We start from the raw sequence: 19,674 nt of genomic DNA, 5'->3' as shown, positions 1-19,674 counted from the left end.
TTGATCAATAAAAAGCAATTAATCAACTAAATGGTGTTTTAAACTCTGTTCTGTAGAGCTAAAATCCGAATTGATGAGAGAAATGCCTCTAAGTGTTTCTGTAGACGCTCGATACGGTTTCACAGGAGGTGTTCAGGAGCAAGTTGCTATTTCATAATTAGGTTTAATTGGAATATGAACTATACCAACATTGGTCCCCATTGCAACGCCTATTGATTAGGTCCTTTGTATTCATTTGGGCGCATGAGAATTTTCCAATCATAAAAAATGAAAGTTGGAAGAGACCTCAGTCAGGAGGTCACATCCCCGAACAGCCCCAACTAGATCATCCCAATTACGGCATTTAAAGATTTAGACATAGATATTTTTTCAAGTGTCCCAGATATTTAAAGGGCGTTGGTTGTAACCTTGTTGGTCTAAGGACATAGACAGACAAGGTTCCTTGGGTAAATATGATTTATTTTATTAGACCAACTGAATAGTTTGGAAAAATGTTCTTTTGGTCTAATAAAAGATATATTTTTCCAACTATTTATTTCGTCTAATAAGAGATATCACATTTACCCAAAGACCCTTGTCTGCCTGGGATTTAAATGGGTTTTGCCTTTCTTGTTAGAGTCTCCGAAATCCGCCCTGCGCACAGAGATTGAGAACGATTCTTCTCTTTTGGGGAGAGGAATGCTGCATTTTTGGTAGAGACGGAGATTTTTTTGTTTGTTTTTTTTTTTGTTTTTCATGATTCCAGTAGAAATTGGAAGCGGAATTTTGGCGTCTTTCTGCAGAGGGTTTGAGTCTAGTCGTGTTCGCCTCCTCTACCAAAAACAAAAAAACAAAAAAAACTACCAAAAAACCCCAAACCACTTTCCCATGTTATTACTGGAAATACCTGCTAAATTCCCCCATCTGCTACCTGCGGACTTCGTGTAGCTGAGCTGCTGGAGGGCTCTGAGCTCGACTCCAGCCCGCCCCTCGCTCATTGCAAACCCAGCTCCGAGCTGCAGAAATAAAATCCCGTTTCTTCCAAGGGGAAGGAAGGAGGAAAACCCTCGAGAAAATCGCATATTTATAAATAGAATCAGAATAAGAGAATTGGATCTCAATGGCAAGGAACGAGCCTGCCAAAAGTAGTAGTAGTAGTAGTAATAATATAGTGATCTAGGGGTAGCAGCAATAATGATGGTAATAGTAATGATGATGATAGTAGTCATAATAAGTAGTAGTAACACTAATAACAGTAATGGAGATGATAGTAGTAATAATGTAGTAGTAACACTAATGATAACAGTAATGGTGATGATAGCAATACTACAGTAGTAACAGCAATAGTGATGATGATCATAGTAATAATGATAATGTAGCAATATTAATAGTGATGCTAGTAATTATGATAGTAATAATAATATAGTAGTAATAATAATAGTGATTATCACAGAAATAATGAAAAAGTAGTAGTAACACCAGTGATAATAGTAATGATGAATAATAATAATAGTGATGATGATGCTCATAGTAATAGTAGTAGTAGTGATAATATAATAGTAGTACCACTAGTGATAATAGTAATGGTGATGGTAGTAATAAAAATACAGTAGCATAATAGTGGCGCTGATCATAGTAATAATGATAACTAGTATTCGTGATACTAGTAATGATTATAGTAATAATAATAAAGTAGTAATAGTAATTGTAATGATTATAGGAATAATGCAAAAAGTTGTACTAACACTAGTGCTAATAGTAATGATGAATAATAATAATAGTAATGATCAGGGTAATATTGATAAAGTAGTGGTAACGCTAATGATACTAGTAGTGGTGATAGCAATAATAATATAGTTGTAGCAATACTACGAATAGTAATGGTAATGCTAGTACTAATAATGATAAAGTGGAAGTAACACTAATGATACTATTAATAATGATAGTAACAATGTAGTCGTAGTAACAGTAATAGTAATGATGATGATCATAGTAATGATAAAGTAGTGGTAAGACTAATGATACTAGTAGTGGTGGTGATAACATAGTAGTAGTAACACCAATGATAGTAACGATGATGATCATAGTAATAAAGATAACCTAGTAGTAATAAGACTAATGATACTAGTGATGATAGCAATAATAATGTAGTTGAAGTAGCAACAATAATAAGAGTAATGATGACCATAGAAATAATGGGAAATAGCAGTAATACTAATGATAATAGTAATTCTTATCATAGGAGTGAATGCTAGGTAGCAGTAACGCTGAGGATACTAGTAGTGGGGATGGCAGTACTAATAATATAGGAGCAGTAACAATACTAATAGTCATGATGCTGGTCATGGGAATGACGAGCCGGTGGTGAGTGGCAGTGACACTGGCGAGAGCAGTGACGATGACAGCAGTACGATAGCGATAGCAGCGATGGGGACGATGACAGCACCAGTGCTGTGCCAGCAGTGCCCGTCGGGGGTAGCGGCAGGAATGCCGCTAGTGACTGTGATGATGACGACGAAGATGACGGCAGCACGAGCAGTGCGGGTGCGGGGCGCTGCGGGCGGTGCTCAGCGCCGCAGCACAGCGGGTGGCAGGGTCCGGCCCCGTGCGGCCCCTCGGGGGGGAGGGGGGTCCCCGGGTTCCGCCACCTCCCCAGGAGCCCCGGGCCCAGGCGAACCCACGGCCGGATCTGGGTCCCGCACCGAGTCCAGTTGCTTAGCGTGTGTGTGTACATGTGAGCGCGCGTGTGAGTGTACGGGTGAGTGGAGGTGAGTGTGTGCACGCATACGTGTGTGTGCATACTCGTGTGCGCGCGAGTGTGTGCGTATTGGAGACGGAGACGGGGGCCCCCTTTACCCCCAGCGCCTCCCCCCGCGGGTGCCGGGCCCGGCGGCGGCGCCGGTAGGTGCGGAGGAGCCCCGGGGGCGCCCCGCGAGCGTGGGGCCGGCGCCCGGGGTCTCCGTGGAGGCACCAGACAGTGCACGCACCCAACACACCCGTGCGCACCCGGATACGCGCGCACACACAACGCGCGCGCACACGCATACCCAACACACATGCACACACGCAGCACGACACACGCATACAGACGCGCGCACACATACACAGCTCAGGCGCGCGCACACAGCACACATGCATACACACCCGCACACACACAGCACACGCACACACAAACACATATACACGCAAGCACACGCGCAACACATGCACACACATAACACACATGCCTACACACGCGCGCGCGCACACCCCTATGCGCACACACACACACGCACGTGCACACATGCACACAGACATCACACACGTATACACAAGCGCACACAGATAACACTCACACACACACACGCCCGTGCGCGCACACGCACAGGCGCCCATACACAGCGCATACGCGCGCGCACGTTCACGCATGTATACACAAGCGCACGTGCACACACACAGACATCACACACATGTATACACATACGCACACAAATCACACACACACGCTCTTGCACACACACGCACACTCACAGACGCACATACACATCGCGCGCGCGCGCACACACATGTATAGACACGCGCCCGTGCACACGCATGTATACACACACACGCGCACGCACACATCACACCTCGCTCCCCCCCCCGCCCCGCCCCGCCCCGGCAGAGCCCGCTCCCAGCCCGGCTCTCCCCGCGGGCTCGGGGCTCGGGGCGGCGGAGCCGGGAGCCGCCGGAGCCGCTCAGGCCCCGCGGCCTCTCCCGGGGCCGTGCTGGCGGGGCGGCGCCTGCTCCGCACCCGGTGCGGGAGGAGGCGGCGGCGGCGGCGGCCCCGCACAGCGCGGGCTCGGGGCTGCGGGCCGGGGCCGGGGCGGGGCTGGGACCCTCCCGGCTTGCGGCCCCCGGACCCGGGCGCTGCGGGGCGCGCAGGCGGGGCGGGGAGGACGCGGCTGCACCGCACGGAGGGACCGAGACAGGTGCGGCCGGACGGGTCCGACTCGCGCTGCAGAGACACGGGTAGGTGAGAAGATAGGTAGGTGAGTAGATATAACGCAGGTACGTATATGTACTGGAGGCAGGTGAGGCATGGCATTATAGATCATTCTATTATGTTTTATAATGTGGTTATATATTGTATATACACTATAACTGTAATGATAGATAGACATCTATACATAACTACAACAATAGATAGATAGATAGATAGATAGATAGATAGATAGATAGATAGATAGATAGATAGATTATAACTACTTACCTATGTTATCCATATCTAATAGGGAAATCATTGGTATTGATTTCCCTATATACCTAGGGTACCTAGTTATAGGTATAGCATGAGATATGCCTATATTATAATAGGAATATCATTGGATATAGGTAGGTAGATACCTACAGTATCTATATCTACATCTCATTGGATAGATCTATCTAATGGATATATCATATGACATATGCATATCATTGGATATGTCTATATTAGCTGTTGGATAGACCCATATTATTGGTATGTTACTAGGGATATAATTGGATATACCTGCATTATCTACATTTATTGGATACACTTATATTATTTATATTTAGTAGGTATATCATTTGATGTAGGTATGTTATTGAGTATGTCTATGATTTATATCTCATTGGATAGACCTATACAATCTATAATTCTATATCTAATAAGGGATTTAGTTGGATATAGGTATATCATTGGATATACCTACATTATGTACATCTAAATCTCATTGGATATATCTATATTATATATAATAGGTATATTATTTGATATTGGTATATAATTGGATATATCTACATTATCTATACCTACATCTCATTAGATATATCTGTATTATGTATATTTAATAGATGCATCATTTGATGTAGGTATATCATGGTTATGTCTATATTATCTGTTGGCTAAACCTATATTATTGGTATGTAATAGGGATATAATTGGATATACCTACATTATCTAAATTTATATCTCATTGGATACACCTGTTATCTATATTTAATAGGTATGTCATTTGATATAGGTATACCATTGGTATACCTATATTGGGTATGTCTATGATTTATATCTCATTGGATAGACATAATATCTATAATTCTATAACTAATAAGGATATCATTGAATATAGGCAAGTCATTGGATATACCTACATTATCTCCATCTATATCTCACTGGATATATATTATATATATAACAGGTATAACACTTGATATAGGTATATCATTGGATATGTCTATTTTCTAGATCTCATTGGATAGACCTATATTATCTATATTTAATAGGGATATCATTTGGATGTAGGTATGTTATCCATACCTATAGCTCATCTGAGTGAGTGTTTGTGAAATGCCCATGGCTTTGTATAGATGTTTCCTCTCTGCTGGCACCAATCTCACTTCACTGGGTCTTTATAGGTTAATCTATAGAGAGACTGTATAGAGATTGATTTGTGGTCTCCTGCAGAAGGAAGGGGGAGATTGTAAACAGTCTAGGGAGGAGATGCAGTCGGCTGGACTGGGCTGTGCTGCTGATGTTGGATGTACTGAAAAGCCGCGGTGATGGGCAGATGCAGGGAATGAGGTGCTGAGGGAGCAGGTATAAGGGGGTCCAGAGTTCCCTGGCTCACAGCATAAGAGCATGCTGCAAAATCAATGTAATCTGGATCCCCTTCCCTTCAAAACCCCCAGCCCTCCCACGTGAGACCCCCGCACCAGCTGGGCGCTGGGGCCGAAGGGGTTACAGGAGGTTGGCAGCTGCTCACACATCTGTCAGGCAAGCGGTGGGTTTGCTTGGGCAATCGATGCACAGATCTGCTGGCTGGAGCTGGGGGGCGAGAGCGTGGGAGGGTGTTTGTGCGTGCAGGAGACACAAAGATGATAGCACTGAGCAAGGAAACCCTGAACTGGGTCCCAGCCTTCCAGCTTCCTTGGGTTGTGGGTAGCAGCCGGTTCCTGAAGCCCAGTGGCCGCCAGGTGCAGCTCCCCGTCCTGGGCAAGGGACTCTCTGAAGACTTCAGGCAGCACCAGCCTTTGCATCGCGATTGATTTGTCTGTTGTCTATGTGTTTTCTAGGCTCTCCGTCTTGCAAGCATGTCTAGGGGCTCCCACTGCCAGCACTAGGTAAGCTGCATTCCGCCTCCACTTTCTCTCTGGTTTGGGGGGCTAAGAGGAGGGCATTTATCTACCCAAGCTAGACTCCATCTCCTCCCCCCGAGCCACTTGGGGGGAAATGTCCCTGATCCCAGATAAACAGGTTGTTCAGGGGCTTGGGGTGGTACAGTGAGGTTGCCTCTCCTCAGGGTTGGCATTTTGTGCGCTGTCTGTTTTGGTCTCCCCTCCCCAAAGAGCTGGGTGGGTGGCTTTGCCAGTCCACAGCCCCACTGCTGCTAGATGTCTCCCCTCTTTTCCCCTCCCCACTGGTTCAAGGCAAAGAGACGTCCCCTCCCAGCCCCTGACAACCCTGCTGGCCCTTCCCCGCACTCAAGAGGCCAGAGATTAATGACCGCCCAAGCGAATAAAGAGAGGATGCGCTAACCCGGAGCCATGAATGTCCAGCTGGGCTTGGAGAACACCGGGGACCTGTCGGCCCAGGAGCAGGAACTCATGCAGAGTCAAGGCCGAGCCCTGCACGCCGCACTCCCCAGACCCTCGCTGGTGGCCTCGGTGCTGGAGGGCAGCGAGTACCACCGGGCTGAGCACCCCCTGGCCTCCTCGCTGCACCCCGGGCTGGGCTTTGGGGGTGACTCGCCCACAGGCAGCCCCAGCAGCTACACGACGCTGACGCCTCTGCAGCCGCTGCATGAGAAGTTCCACCATCAGCACCACCCGCACCAGTGCCTGCCTGTGGGCAACGTCATTGGGAGCTTCACACTGATGAGGGAGGAGCGGGGCCTGGGCTCAGGGGGCAACTTCTACAGCCCCTACCACAAGGATCTGGGCATGGGGCAGGGCCTTGGCTCCCTGCCTAGCCCCAACCTGCCACCCATGCACAGCTACGCCCACTCGGCTGGACACTTGGGCGGCGAGAAGATGGTGGGCGCCAATGGCTTCGACGCCCACTCTGCCATGTTTGCCCGCATGGACCAGCCCTTCTCACGGGAGATGTCACCTTCCCAGAGCTCGGCCCTGAGCTCCCCTGGCGGCATCAGCCAGCCCCACTATGGGCACCCCCGGGCAGACGCCAGCTCCCGGCCCAATCCACCATTGTCCACCCAGACGGCTGTACTGTCCAGCCAGCTGGAGGAGATCAACACCAAGGAGGTGGCTCAGCGCATCATTGCCGAGCTCAAGCGCTACAGCATCCCCCAGGCCATCTTTGCCGAGCGGGTGCTGTGCCGATCCCAGGGCACCTTGTCGGACCTTCTCAGGAACCCGAAACCCTGGAGTAAGCTCAAGTCTGGGCGGGAGACCTTCAAGAGGATGTGGCGATGGCTGCAAGAGCCCGAGTTCCAGCGGATGGCTGCTCTAAGGTTAGAAGGTAAGATCTTTTATTCCCCCCAACCCCGGCCTGGGCAGGCAGCCAGCCAGGGACAATACAGGGCAAGCCAGGGATGGATCTGGTGAGAGTCACCAATGGCAAAGACCAGGCCTCTCATGCCGTTGCAGAAGGCGAGCCCTGGATAAAGCCACCAGGGGCACGAGTAAGGAGGTGCATTGGAGCCGTGGATTGGTGTTCCAGCTGCAGCCGTGCACACTGACTGCGGGTTGCACCAGTAACCTCTGGGCAATGCAGTGTCTCTCTCCAGCTTTGCCCTGAATTGTTGCTGGGGGGTTCTAGCATCCCCTCACTCCCCGTTATGCTGTTAAAGGTGCTTATGCCTTTCCCCTCCCCTCCCCGCAAAAATCTCCCCAACCTTTGCTGCTCTGGGGCTGGTTGAATGTGATCTCTCCAGTCCTCGAGGGCCTGGGCCAAGCCCTGTGGGGTCCCACATGCATCAAAGGAGTTGGTGCCCCCAGATGAGATTGTGGGGGGTAAATTGTTCATGGGAAGGCATGAGGGCCCCGTGCTGAGCTGGGGGCGACTGTGTTATGCTCAGCCTCTTTAGACTGGCTTGAAGCCAGACACCAGCAGATCTTGACGGGTGCCTAGGTCCCGGTGGCTTAGACACCCTCATGGGCTCCTGGATGGGTTTGGATGGTGGGGAGGGCTGTCTCCATCCTGGGCTCTGCCAAGCACAGAGGGGCTGTAGAGCAGTGAAACCATCTTGTGATGGACCCGGGGCTCAAGTCTAGCTCATGGCCAGAGCCACCCCTGCTGTTGAGGGGGGAGCACAGTGATGCAGCCACATCTTGCCCTTGAAGATGTCTGGGACAGAAGTCAGTGCCCCTCATCCCTTCCTCCCCTCATGGGCTTGGAGGGCTTTGGCCACCCTCCCTACCTGGCCCCATGGCTGAGTTGGGCTCTTACATCCAGCTGCAGGCAGCTGGGAGCTTAGCCGGATTTATCTCCCTCAAATCTCTGCAGACGAGGCCCCTCACTCCTTCCCCACCTGACTCTGAGGGCTCTGTGGACCCCAGGCAAAGGTTTGGACTGGGAGTCCAGCCTGGTCCTCTCCCCTGGGAAGGTATCAGGGGGGTCTCATATGTTTCATGTCATATGATGGGGGCTTGACAGGAGGCAGGGGCAATATTCAGACAGCAGCAGGGGAAGGAAGGGGATGATCCCACATAGCAAGGTGAGGAGGGAAGGAACCGGCCTGTCCATGGGGGGCCATCAATCAGCTCAGGCCCTGGCCCAGCCGTGGGTTCAGATGGCGATGGGATGGGCTGCCTGCCCATGGTGAGCTGCTGGCTGGTTGGGGCGGAGACCCCACAGGCAGCTCTGGTTCTTAAAAGGGTTGGCGTAGGGACAGGGCCCTTCTCCCCACAAGCTGGGTCCAGCCTAGCCCTGGAAGTAGCTCCCATCACTCCAGCCCCTTGGCATCAGCCCAATCAGGTCTGATCCAGCCTCCTGGGTCCTGTGAAGCTGCACCCCAGCTCTGTGCTCCTGGCAGAAGGCAGCTGGGAGTGAAGCCCAGGTGGGCAGGAAGGGGCTGGTGGGTGGACATGGGGTAGGCAGGTCCCCTCTTCAGGCCCAGGGATGGTTGCTTTGCTTTGGGGTAGATAAATCGGGGTCTCCTTGAACCTCTCGCACCCCAACTCCTCTCTGCACCAAGGCAGGAGACCCCTGCTTGGACCTTATGCAGGATGGGCTGTGGGGCCCGCTGCTCTCCCTGTGCCTCACTCTGCTTCCCCGCGCCTCGTCTTGTCCTTCCACGTCTCTGCCCCGGCAGCTCCTGGACCTGGCATGAAACAGGGCAGATGCTGTCCTGTGCGATTGTCTGTGGTTTGGCTCTTGTGAGCACCCTCACACACCCGTCACTAGTGGGCAAGCACAGTGATGAACGGGCTCCATCGGGAGGGCTGGCTGTTCCCTCTTCAAGGGACACACTCAAAACCCCCATCAGCATCCAGGAGAGAAGCAGCCCCTGGGCTGTGACATCCTGTGATCCCCAGTCTACACAGGGCTGCATCCAGCTCAAAGCTGTGACCTACGGGAAGGTGTTTGATATGTCCTGGCCAGCCCCAGCAGGCTGGGGGCACTTGGGCTGCCGCTGAGAACCCCCAAGCTCAGAGCAGCCGTGCTGGGCACTGCCCAGACTCACCATGCCCACCCCAGCCCTCCAGGATTGGCACCACATTCCCTTGCAGTAGCTGCCTCCAGACAAAACACTGGCAGAGGGAGAAGCCAGGAGCCTCAGGGAGGTGGGGGATGGCTGCAACTGCTGTGACCCAGGCCCTTGGGTGGCCCAGGCTGCTGGGAAGGGGGAAGCCCATGGGGGCCCAATCCTGCAGAGATGGGAGGGAGTGATGGAAACCCCTCGAGCATGGAGCACTCTGCAGCAGGCAGCGAACTGCTCTGTGGAGGCACTGCTTTGTCCGTCTGTGCCCACCCCCCTGGCCAGATCCAGGCTGGACACATGGGACTCAGGGCTGAGTCCCCGTAACTCATCACAGCCCAGAGCGCAGCCGCTGCAGGGTGCTGCTTGCTGTCTGGGGAAAGGTCTGCCCAGTGGCCTGGCTTCCTGGGGAAGCTGGGGCCCAGCCTGGCCACAATTGGGCTATCCCCTACTTGCTTTGGACCCAGGGAACCAGAGCACAGACTGGAGCAGCCCCAGGGCTGCTCTAAGCAGTGAAAGAGCCCAGGCTGAGTTGGTGCTGGCATTTCCGCCCCACCCCTATGCCCCAGCCCCTGTCTCTGTGCCCAGGTCCCTTTGGTGTGCAGAGAACCTAGCACCTGGCCTTTGAATGTCTCCTGGGGGATTTCCTCGTGCCCCTGCTGTGTCATTCCTGGGGGCACAAGGATACCCAATGGCTCTGGCTGCGGTGGGGCAACAGGCCCTGCCCAGATGCAGAGGGTGAGAACTGCCCGGGGCAATCAAAGCTCTGGGGAGACTTCAAAATGATCATCTGTGGGGTTGGCGGGGGAGGGTGGCAAGTGCCCCATCCTGGCCTGGGCTCAGCTCAGAGGCATCACCCAAATCACCCTGGTCCTGGCACAACCTGGTCCGGAAGCTTACCCCAGAGTAACCAGAGGAAGGAGCGGACACACGTCTGTGGCTCAGCAGGATGCCATCGCAGCACCTGGCTGTGAGGAGGCAGTGGAGCCGGTTGCCCTGAGCAGAGGGCTAATCCAGGGTGAAGTGGAGCAGACAGATGGCCGTTACCCTGGGGGAACTCATACCAGGGTATCCTGCTGTCCTCCAGGGCAACTTATACTGGGGCAAGATTGATCTTCTAGTGGGGTGAGATGGTGTGGCCTGTGTCCACTCTCCTGGTATTTCAGTGTCAGGACAATTTATTCCAGGGTCAATACGTCGTGTGTCTGTGCTGGGCCTTGGCTGTGGGGATTGTGGGTGCTAGGGAGGAATGGAGCAGTGCAGGGGTCGGGGCATGGAGGATGATAAGTTCAAATCCCCCCTCTGCCTGCTCAAGGCCCTTTGCAGGAGGTAGAGGGATGGGGAGATCTATGGGAATCACCTTCCCCCACAACACAAACTGCTGTGGGGACACAAGGCAGCAGGGAGCACTGGCTACAGCAGGAGGGACTCCTGGGTTTTGAAAAGGCAAGGTGACTGTATTGGGACCAGGGCACCAGGACTCCTGGGTGCTGTGCCCAGCTCTGGGAGGGGCTCGTGCTCTAGTGCTTGGAACAGGGGTGACTGGGAGGCAGGACACCACATGGGGTGCCTCGGCCCTACAATTTCAGGCTGGGATGTCTATCAGCGCCCAAAGGCTTTAGGGGCTTGGACAGTCCCTGAGCCATCTCCCTACAGCTACCAGCCAGGTGCCTTGGTGGGGATGCGGGGGGTGTTTGTGGCTGGACACACAGGAACAGCTGGAGCTGATGATGGATCCGGTCCAGGGAGGACATTGCCTGTGTGATGTGCACTGGACTCCTGGGTGCTCCTTCTTTGCGGCAAGAAGTGCATGTGGCCCAATGCTTAGATCCCTGCCGGGGAGGGGGTGCTCTGGAGAGGTGCCTGGGCCTGCCAGCCCGGACCCCCGGGCTCCACCCCAGCCAGGGGGCTGCAGGAGGGGGGTGACGGCTGTCAGAGCCCCATGCTGGAGGCAGGCGGTGGGGGCGGGGGTGACCTCTCAGTGTGCCCCCTGCTATCCCGGGGTGCTTCGTTTAAGAGAAGCCATCGATTTCTTCCCCCTCCTCCTTCCCCGCATGGGCAGTGACAGTCGCAGGCTGGTAGCAAACTACCCACAATCCCCTGCACCCCTGGCCCCAGGGGCTTTTCTGCCCGGGAAGCATCGATTTTGGATTTGCCAAAATTAGCTGCTCTTCCTGCTCCCCCCACCCTGTGTCATCTAGGCCAAGCCAGGGCCAAGTCTGCAGCGGGTGTTAGGCTCCTTCACTCTGTGCTGGCACCTCGACGCGGGGCCGGGATCCTTGTACCGCGTGGGGGATCCAGGAGAATCAGGCCCGCTGGGGGTGATGTCACCCATCATCTGGCCTCCTAGTAACCTTAAAGGGGCAACCCCCACCCTCAGGTCCAAAAGGAAGAATGGGTGGTCTCATGCCCCTCCACCCACTCCCCCCCAGCACTGGCGGCATCTCTATGGCAACCCCCGGGCTGGCCATGATGTCACCTGCCGTGGCAGTGACAGTGATGTGGCCGACTTCCACCGGGCTTCCAGCCTGCGGCTCCAGGCCTGGGATCCCAGGGAAGCAGCTGTGGGAGGGATCCAGGCACCTAAATCCCTTGGGCTGCCTGTCTGAAATCACAGCTCTGAATGCCCTGGTAATGGGCAGGGACCCACTGATGTCAAAAGGGCCCTGGCACCGCCTGCGCCAGGCTGAGACCAGGGCATCTGACTCTAAACAAACCCCAGAGACCTGTGGGTGCCCCCTGGGACTATTTGGATAACCCCTGCCATGGCACCACTGCCACCCCCAGGATCGCTGAGGGCCCTGTGACAGTGCAGTGGGGGTCCCTGACGGCTGCAGCTGCAGACCAGGCTGAATGCAGCTGAAATCCAGCCCAGGAGCTGAACCCCCAGCAGAAGCTGGTGTCTGGGCAAAGGATAGCCTGGTGCCTGCCTGAGTGTGCAGAGAGCCTGAAGCCCTTGCTCTCCAGCCAATCCCGCTGCCACCTTGGGGGAGGGGGGTGGGGCCAGAGTGTAGGGGCGGGGCTAATCAGGGGCTGGAGCTGCTGTATATTGGCCAGGGGTGTCCAGCTCAGGGCCTGGGTTATAGCCACAGCCTGTGCCCCCTTCTCTCTCCCTCCCACATCTCCTTCGGCCCAGCCTGGCAAGGGTTAACACGAAACCGGCTGCTGTTGCCGGCTGCGCTCAGCTCTGATCAATATTTTCTATCAGGCGCAGCGCGGGGCGGGAGGATGGGGAGGGGGCAGGCCGGGCACTCATGTCTCCGCACCAAGACAGACCCATAGATCACAGTGATAAAAAGCAGTGCCACGTCTGGACAGGGGGTTGTTCTCATGGTGCCTGGTGGGGGCAGGTGCTTCCCAGTGCTTCCCCTTGGGGCAGGTCCCCTGGTACCAGCATGGCCCGCGCCAGGAGCTGTACATCTCGGTGGTGATAGAAGCCCAGGGCCTAAGGGCTTGGGAGTAGGGTTTGCTGTCTCATGGGGGGCCCGTGGAGGCCAGGCGAGTGACAGGGTCTGCCAGGACCCCCCAGTGGATCCAGCCTGGACTGTATGTGGCCCCAGAGGGCCCTGCCAGCCCCATGGTTGATTCAGGAAGCAAAGAGTTAAGGGGCAGCCCAGGGACCCCCGAACTACCCCAACTCTGGGTGCAATATCAACGGCGGCTTCTAGCAGCTCGGATGGGGTGGGGGAATACTGCTGTTATTTGCGGTTGTGCAACCTGTGGGAAAAAGCATATGAGGAAACTAGGGTCTCTGGCCGGGTTGGGTGGAGCCCAGGGGGTTTAGACATCTCCAGAGACACGTGTGCCTGGCGGGGCTGAGCCCATAGTGAGTGGGAGGCCACGTGGGACTGGGACCCAGGAGTCTGGCAGTGTGAATGGGGCTTGGCTTTGAATCCCCTCACCCCTGGGCAGGCTCCCGGGGCAGAGAGATGCATCTCAGGGGAGTCAGGTGCCTGATCTCGCCTCCTATCTTGTGGCATCTGCATCTTGAAGCCGACTTGCTGCCCTGGAGTGCGGTGTAGAGTTAAAGGGTTAGACCTAAGGGATTTAGAACAAGGTTAAACCTAGGGGAAAAGGGTTAAATCTAGGGGATATAGGCAACTGCTTTCCCATCCACCTCCAAGGTGCCTTCCTGGGAGCTCCCCAGGGAATCTCCCCCGAGGGCCTTGTCCAGGCCCACACCGTGTTGGAGAATAGCACCCAGGTGTCCTGCTTCTCCCCCCTGCACCATACCCCCCCAGCAAGAGACCCCAGGCGTCCATGCTGCAGCCCAGCTCTGCGGCCAAGTGCATTTCCTGGCTGCCTGCACCAATGTGCTGATATGGGAGGATGCTGGGAGCTTGCAGCTGTGGTCAGCTGTCGTCTGGTCAATGCGGTGGTGTCATCATTGCCCCCCCTGCAGCAGGGTGCAATGGGTAGAGCAGGGAGGGCAGAGACTAGAAGCCCTTTGCTCGGGGAAGGGGGTGCAGTGTAGTGGTTATGGCTGGGGGAGCAGGACACCTGGGTCCTACTCTAGTCTGGAGGGGGTGGGAGGAGAGCCAGGACTCCTGAGTTTCATTGCCCACCCCCTGCCCGGCACTCAGCAGACCCAGTTCTGCAACCACCCTGCCAGGAAACCTTGGCCTTATTCTCTGCCCCCCCAGTTTCCCCTCCCACTGTCCCCAGATGGAGAGCTCTGTGCAGCAGGTATCTGTACAGCCCCCGGAGCGGGGCAGTGGGGAGGGGTCCACGCTTTCCCTGGGGCCTGGCATGGGGTGAAGGCACACGAGATAGCAACCTGGCGGATCCCATCCAGAGGGCTCGGGGGAGGGGGGCTATGAGACAAGAACGGACCCCAGGAGGGGGCAGATTCCTCAGGGCAGGGGGTTTCTGCCCCTCTGCTCCCCAGCACCCTGCATGTCTGACCCCCCTTGCTCTGCCCCAACCCCACAGCCTGCAAGCGGAAAGAGCAAGAGCAAAGCAAGGCCGAGCGAAGCCACGCGCCTAAGCGACACCGCCTGGTCTTCACGGACATCCAGCGCCGCACGCTGCACGCCATCTTCCACGAGAACCAGCGCCCCTCCAAGGAACTGCAGCTCACCATCGCCCAGCAGCTGGGCCTCGAGCTCTCCACCGTCAGCAACTTCTTCATGAACGCCCGGCGCCGCAGCCTGGACAAGTGGATGGAGGACGGCCGGACCCCCGCTGCACCCGCCCACGCCCCCGGCACCGCCGTGGCCTGCACCAAAGCATGATGGGAAACAGGGGGGCTGGAGCTGGGGGATATGAAGGGGGTCAGGATGCATCCTCCACCTGGGCCCTGGGCCTGATTTATACCCCGTGAGGCCTGCTGAGGATTTGGCCCCTCGGAGGATGTAAATCAGCAGTGAGCTGGTGCCAGCGGGGTGGCTCCGTCCCTGCCGCAGTGCCCAGCTGGGCAAAAAGTGGGGGGTGTGGCCCTTCAAGAGCCAGGTGTTTCCCCATCCCAAAGGTGCTGCCTGGTGAAGAGCCCGGACGTCTGAGTTGTGCCCTCGTCTGGGGAGGAGCGCAGGGGGCTGTGTCATCCAGCGGTTGGAGCCGGGTCTTGGCTCTTGCCTCGAGCTGGGCATGAGGCCTAGTGGTCACGGCTGAGGGGGTGCAGGGGCAGGACTTGTGGGTTCGGCGCTGGGCTCTGGGAGGGGAAACATGGTTAAGGGGACAAAGCGATGGGCAGGGAGCCCTGGACGCCTGGGTCTGATCTGCGCGTTCCAGTGACCTCAGCAGGAGATGGGGACCCCGGATGCCTGGGTCCTGCCTCTGCCTGGGGCTGTGTTCACCTTGCAGAGTAGGGCGCCCTCCCAGTGAGGGCTAAGACCCCTCACCCTGTTCCTTTGCAGCCTCCATGCTGCAGGGACCCTGGAGCATAGCCCCTCCCTGCCCTGTGCCTCAGTTTCCCCACCTGTAATGCACGGGGCTAAGGCGCTTTACAATTCACCCCTGGGAGGGGCAGGAGGCTGCTTGAGCCGTTCACACGGTGACAGAGGGTCTGGACCCCCCCATGTTGCTGTGGGGGCTCGGGGTGGAGGTTTCAAAGGCGGGATCAGGGGTAACTATGCGGTTCACAGGCTCCTCCCATCTCTAACGGGCACTTCTGTCCACCAATCAGGGCACCGGGGGGGGGGGCTTGCTGGCATGTGGAGTGACTCTAGAACAGACCCCTGCTTTAAGCAGCCTCCTCCTTTAATCCGGATTAAGACAAACTCCTTTCCTGTGGCCCCCATCTGGGTCTCCGAAAGGCTCCCGACAAAACCCACCAGGCCTTGGCTTTATCTTCGTCCCGGGCTTGGCCATGGCCTTGTGAGCCACCTGCCCCCCTTCCCTTGGGGGATAACCCAACAAGGCCCCCCAGGTTCAGGTTCGGGGCCTCTCCTCAGACCAGACCTGCATCTGTCCTCACATCTGAGCCCTCCGGGAGCTCCAGGCTTTGAAGCTGTCTGTGACTTTCCCTCCCCAGGCCGGGCTCAGTGCCAGGGGTAGCCAGGCCGGGCGGCATGGAGGGAGACTGAGCCCGTCAGGAGATCAGAGTGACCCGCAAAGAGCAGCCTGTGCTCGGACCCAGCCACCATCTGCCCCTTGGAAAAGCCAGGGCATCTTGGGGGTCATCCCCCCAGGCGTGTCGTGTCCCGGGGAGTCCTGCCCAGCAGAGACTCAGCCCCTGCCTGGATCCGTCGGATGCTGCGCTCCCCTTGCTGCTGAACCCCACTGCTCTCGGGGGAGAGAAACAGCCCATTTTCCACCCCCGCCGCCCCCCGCCTGCCCCATAGCTACTTGTCGCCCAGTCTCTAACTCTGTCTGGCAGCGGGAAACTTCTACCTCACTTTGTCTCTTGCACCAAAGATACCAAAGATTTTTGCAAGGCGTCTCCGTGTGCGTGTGCGTGTCCGTGGATGTGCCTCCCTAGATATCGATCTCTATTTTTTGCATGGCTTGTATCTCTTTCTCTCTCTGTCTCTTAAGTGCTGCATCCTGTGGAGCTCCCGGGGGGCAGGGGATGGGGCCGCGGCCTCCTCCCTGCGCCTGCTGGAATAGTGAAGTGACCTAAATGCGTCTCCTGTACTCCCTGAGACAAGGATTCAGTGACCTTCCCCGCCTCTCCCATCCCACCCCAGCCCTGTGATGTGTCTGCCCAGAATATAATGCACTTTAGTGGAAGGAGCCACTGGCCGAGAGACTGGGGTCCCAGCATGGCGGGGACAAAGCAGAGGCCGCGTGATGGTTAAGTGCCATTCTGCTCCGGAGAGCAGCTCTCTTCGAGAGCTACTCCGGCAGGGCTTGCTCTGTGTCTCTTGCCTCCACCCCTCGGCAGCTCCATTTATGAGGCTGTTTTCCAACTCCCCCCCCCCCCCCAAAAAAAAAAAAAAAAAAAAAAAGAGCTGTTCACTCTGTGCTTTTATTTTCTGCTGGTTTCTTCCTTCCCTGGAGCTGCGGGAGGAAGGGGTGCTGCTTTTCCTGGCTGCCAGCTGCAACCTCAGCCTGAGGGCCAAGCCCAGGGGTTTGAAGGGGCGTGGGGGGAGATAATCCTTCCTCAATTGCACCCTCATCATGTCCAGGAGGTTTGATGGGTGCTGCTGGACTCTGCTGGGGTGCCCAGTGCCCAGGTGCAAGAAGAAGGGAGAGCCAGGGTCTGTCCATCTGCTCTCTGCAGTCTCCCTGCCAGATACTGTCCCCAGGGCTGCCAGCATGGCCCTCCGTGCCCCCATCTGCCCAGCCCTGTGCCTGGGGCCGAGGGAGATACCCCACCCTCTGCCCTCTGCCCTCTCCACCCTGCCTGGGGAGGATGCTGACTGCAGGGAAGGGGCTGGATGCCCCTTTCATTGGCACAGGGAAGGCCTCCCTTCTCCCCATGGGGACCTGGAGGTGAGAAGGGAGCTGGTGTGGGGTGGAGCAGAGGCCGGAGGGCACAGGGCTGGGGTGTCCTCTGCTCCCTGGACCCCTGAGGCAGTGATGGCTGTTGTGTGCCATGGGCTGGAGGGTCTCCAGTGCTTCATGGCACCATCTCTGGCTTTCCAGGCACACCCCCAGCTGCTTTCTCCTCCTGCTCCCTGCAAGCCCCTGGCACTGTTCCTCACCTCTGGACGGTGCGGTGCCCCCAGCCACCCATAGGCCCCATCCCCGGGGAGAAACACAAGCAAAATCCTTCAGGATCCTTTCCCCCACCTCTGTAGCTCCCGATCTGGAAAAAACCTGGTCCCCCCAGCCCAACCCGGCGCTCTGACACCCTGTTTGACGGGCAGTACATTATTCCCTCTTCACTTGAATGTTCCTCCTTTGTTTGGTGACTGTGGTACCCCCGCCCCAGCCCCCCAACCAAAGTCTCTTGGCCTGTAAAAGCATTGGAAAGACGTGTCCATTTTATACCAAAGGTTTTTCTCGGATACCTCATGCTGTCCCTGGTCGTGGTGATGTTACACACAAAGTAAATGTCCTTTATTGACATAAACCTCCTGGCTCTGTGGGTTCATTTCCACGAGGAGGGAGGGAGGTGGGACCCTGTGGGCGATGGGGCCCGGCTGGATGCTGAGAGCAGCAGGAACCAGCTGTATGCGGAGCTGGGATCCCCGGGCTGGGATTTTGAACTGAAATCATCCTGCTCCATGTACAGCCCCTGGCATGGAGGCAGTGTCAAGTGCCCTGTAGCAGCCTGGCTGGTTCTGTAATGGGTTTAGAGCAGCTTTAGGCCAACAGCACTTCACACCAAGGGTCTGTACTGGTTTGACTGGGCAAGAGCTGCCTTCTTCCAGGTGGAAAAAATCAGATGCTACCAAAGGCAGGTGAGGGGGCAAAATGAAGCCAGGATGGGGGAGATGATGCCTGGAGAGCGGCGTGAGGGCCTGGGAGCATGGGTGAGTCTGTTATGCTCCCATGACATGATCTCTGGGTGAAGCTGCAGACTCCGGGTGCCGATCATTCATGTTGAGCTAGACGAAGCGAAGCATTGGATCCCCCAGCTCTGCTCTGCTCTCTGCACCGTGCTGCAAGACTGCAGCTGCTGCTGGGGTGGGGCGAAACAGCCTGGTCAGAGAGGGAAAATTGAGGGTGTATATATGTGTGCATGTGTATAATATTTTCCCCCTCATAATCCAAAAGGAGGACAGTTGTTTAGCCAGCTCTGTGGCTCGCTGCATGGGGCAACAATGGGCATTTATTTTGTTTCCCCCAACTCTTGTCCAGATTGAAACGGGTCATTGGGAAATGCAGATGAGCTTCTCATTAGGAAGCTAGGAAGGGAAGCAGCCCACCCACGCCAGGCTCCTGCCCTGAGCAGAAATGCCAGCAGGAAGCAATACCAGCCAGACTCTAGGATCTCCTTGAAGGAAGGGTCACACCGCCAGCTGCAGGGCATTCCCTTCTCTGGGATTCGAACCTGGGGCTTGGCTGTGTCCCTTGGAGGTTCAGAAGCCAAGACCCCATTCACAGAGGTGGGGGAGGCTCCTAATGCCTGAGTTCAGTAGCTGAGGCCCATGGGTCTGTAGCGGTGAGATTTTTGTATCTACATGGTGATGATCGAGTGACTTGGAGGCCTCCAATGAGGTAAAAGCCATCCCAAAATGCCCAAGGCGGGTGGGGCTGTGTGGTTGGGCACATTAGGGTAGTGCCCTGAAACAAGATGCCAGGTTTCCTTCTGGGCCCTGGGTGATGCCAGCTCTAGTGATTTAAGCCCAGGCCCTACATTGGGCTTCCTGGTGTCCGGCAGCGGTGAGTTCCACTGAGCGCCTCGGCAGTAGGTAAGTGTTTGCTAGTGGGGGGGGAAGGACAGGGTCTTGGGGCATCTGTCATCACCCGAGGGCAGCCGCACCTTTCCAAGGGTCTGTGGTTGCTCACAAGACCTCCGAGAGGTCAGCAGTAGGTTGATGCCAATGCAAGGATGAAGCTGGTGAAGGTAAGGGTACGGAAAGGGGCCAGTTCTCCCAGCCCCCACACACTGTGTCTCACCACATGGCTCTGCACACACCTTTGCACCTGTGTGAGCGTGGCACCAGCTCCATGGGTCCCTCCACCACTGTCACCATCTTACAGGTGACTTCACATCCAGCCC

General features: G+C 55.8%; 1 protein-coding gene across 1 annotated transcript; it reads left to right on the top strand.

Annotated features, from left to right (window-relative positions):
• Positions 1-6,504: 6,504 nt before the first annotated feature.
• On the top strand, positions 6,505-14,858 carry LOC102565075 (hepatocyte nuclear factor 6). Its single transcript, XM_006273296.2, has 2 exons — positions 6,505-7,438; positions 14,553-14,858. Exons 1-2 carry the CDS (start codon positions 6,505-6,507, stop codon positions 14,852-14,854), a joined length of 1,236 nt encoding a protein of 411 aa, XP_006273358.1. The 3' UTR covers positions 14,855-14,858.
• The last annotated feature ends 4,816 nt before the right edge of the window (positions 14,859-19,674 follow it).

The sequence above is a fragment of the Alligator mississippiensis genome, chromosome 15 (assembly GCF_030867095.1).
Source record: "Alligator mississippiensis isolate rAllMis1 chromosome 15, rAllMis1, whole genome shotgun sequence".
Classification (NCBI taxonomy): Eukaryota; Metazoa; Chordata; order Crocodylia; family Alligatoridae; genus Alligator; species Alligator mississippiensis.
Note: the sequence above shows the minus strand (reverse complement) of the source record. Positions and strands in the feature narration are given on the sequence as shown.

Excerpts from the sequence above, each read along its gene's own strand:
- LOC102565075 (XM_006273296.2), top strand. The coding sequence starts at position 6,505 with ATGAATGTCCAGCTGGGCTTGGAGAACACCGGGGACCTGTCGGCCCAG. Across the intron at positions 7,439-14,552 it reads GGCTGCTCTAAGGTTAGAAG|CCTGCAAGCGGAAAGAGCAA; the intron begins GTAAGATCTTTT and ends CCAACCCCACAG.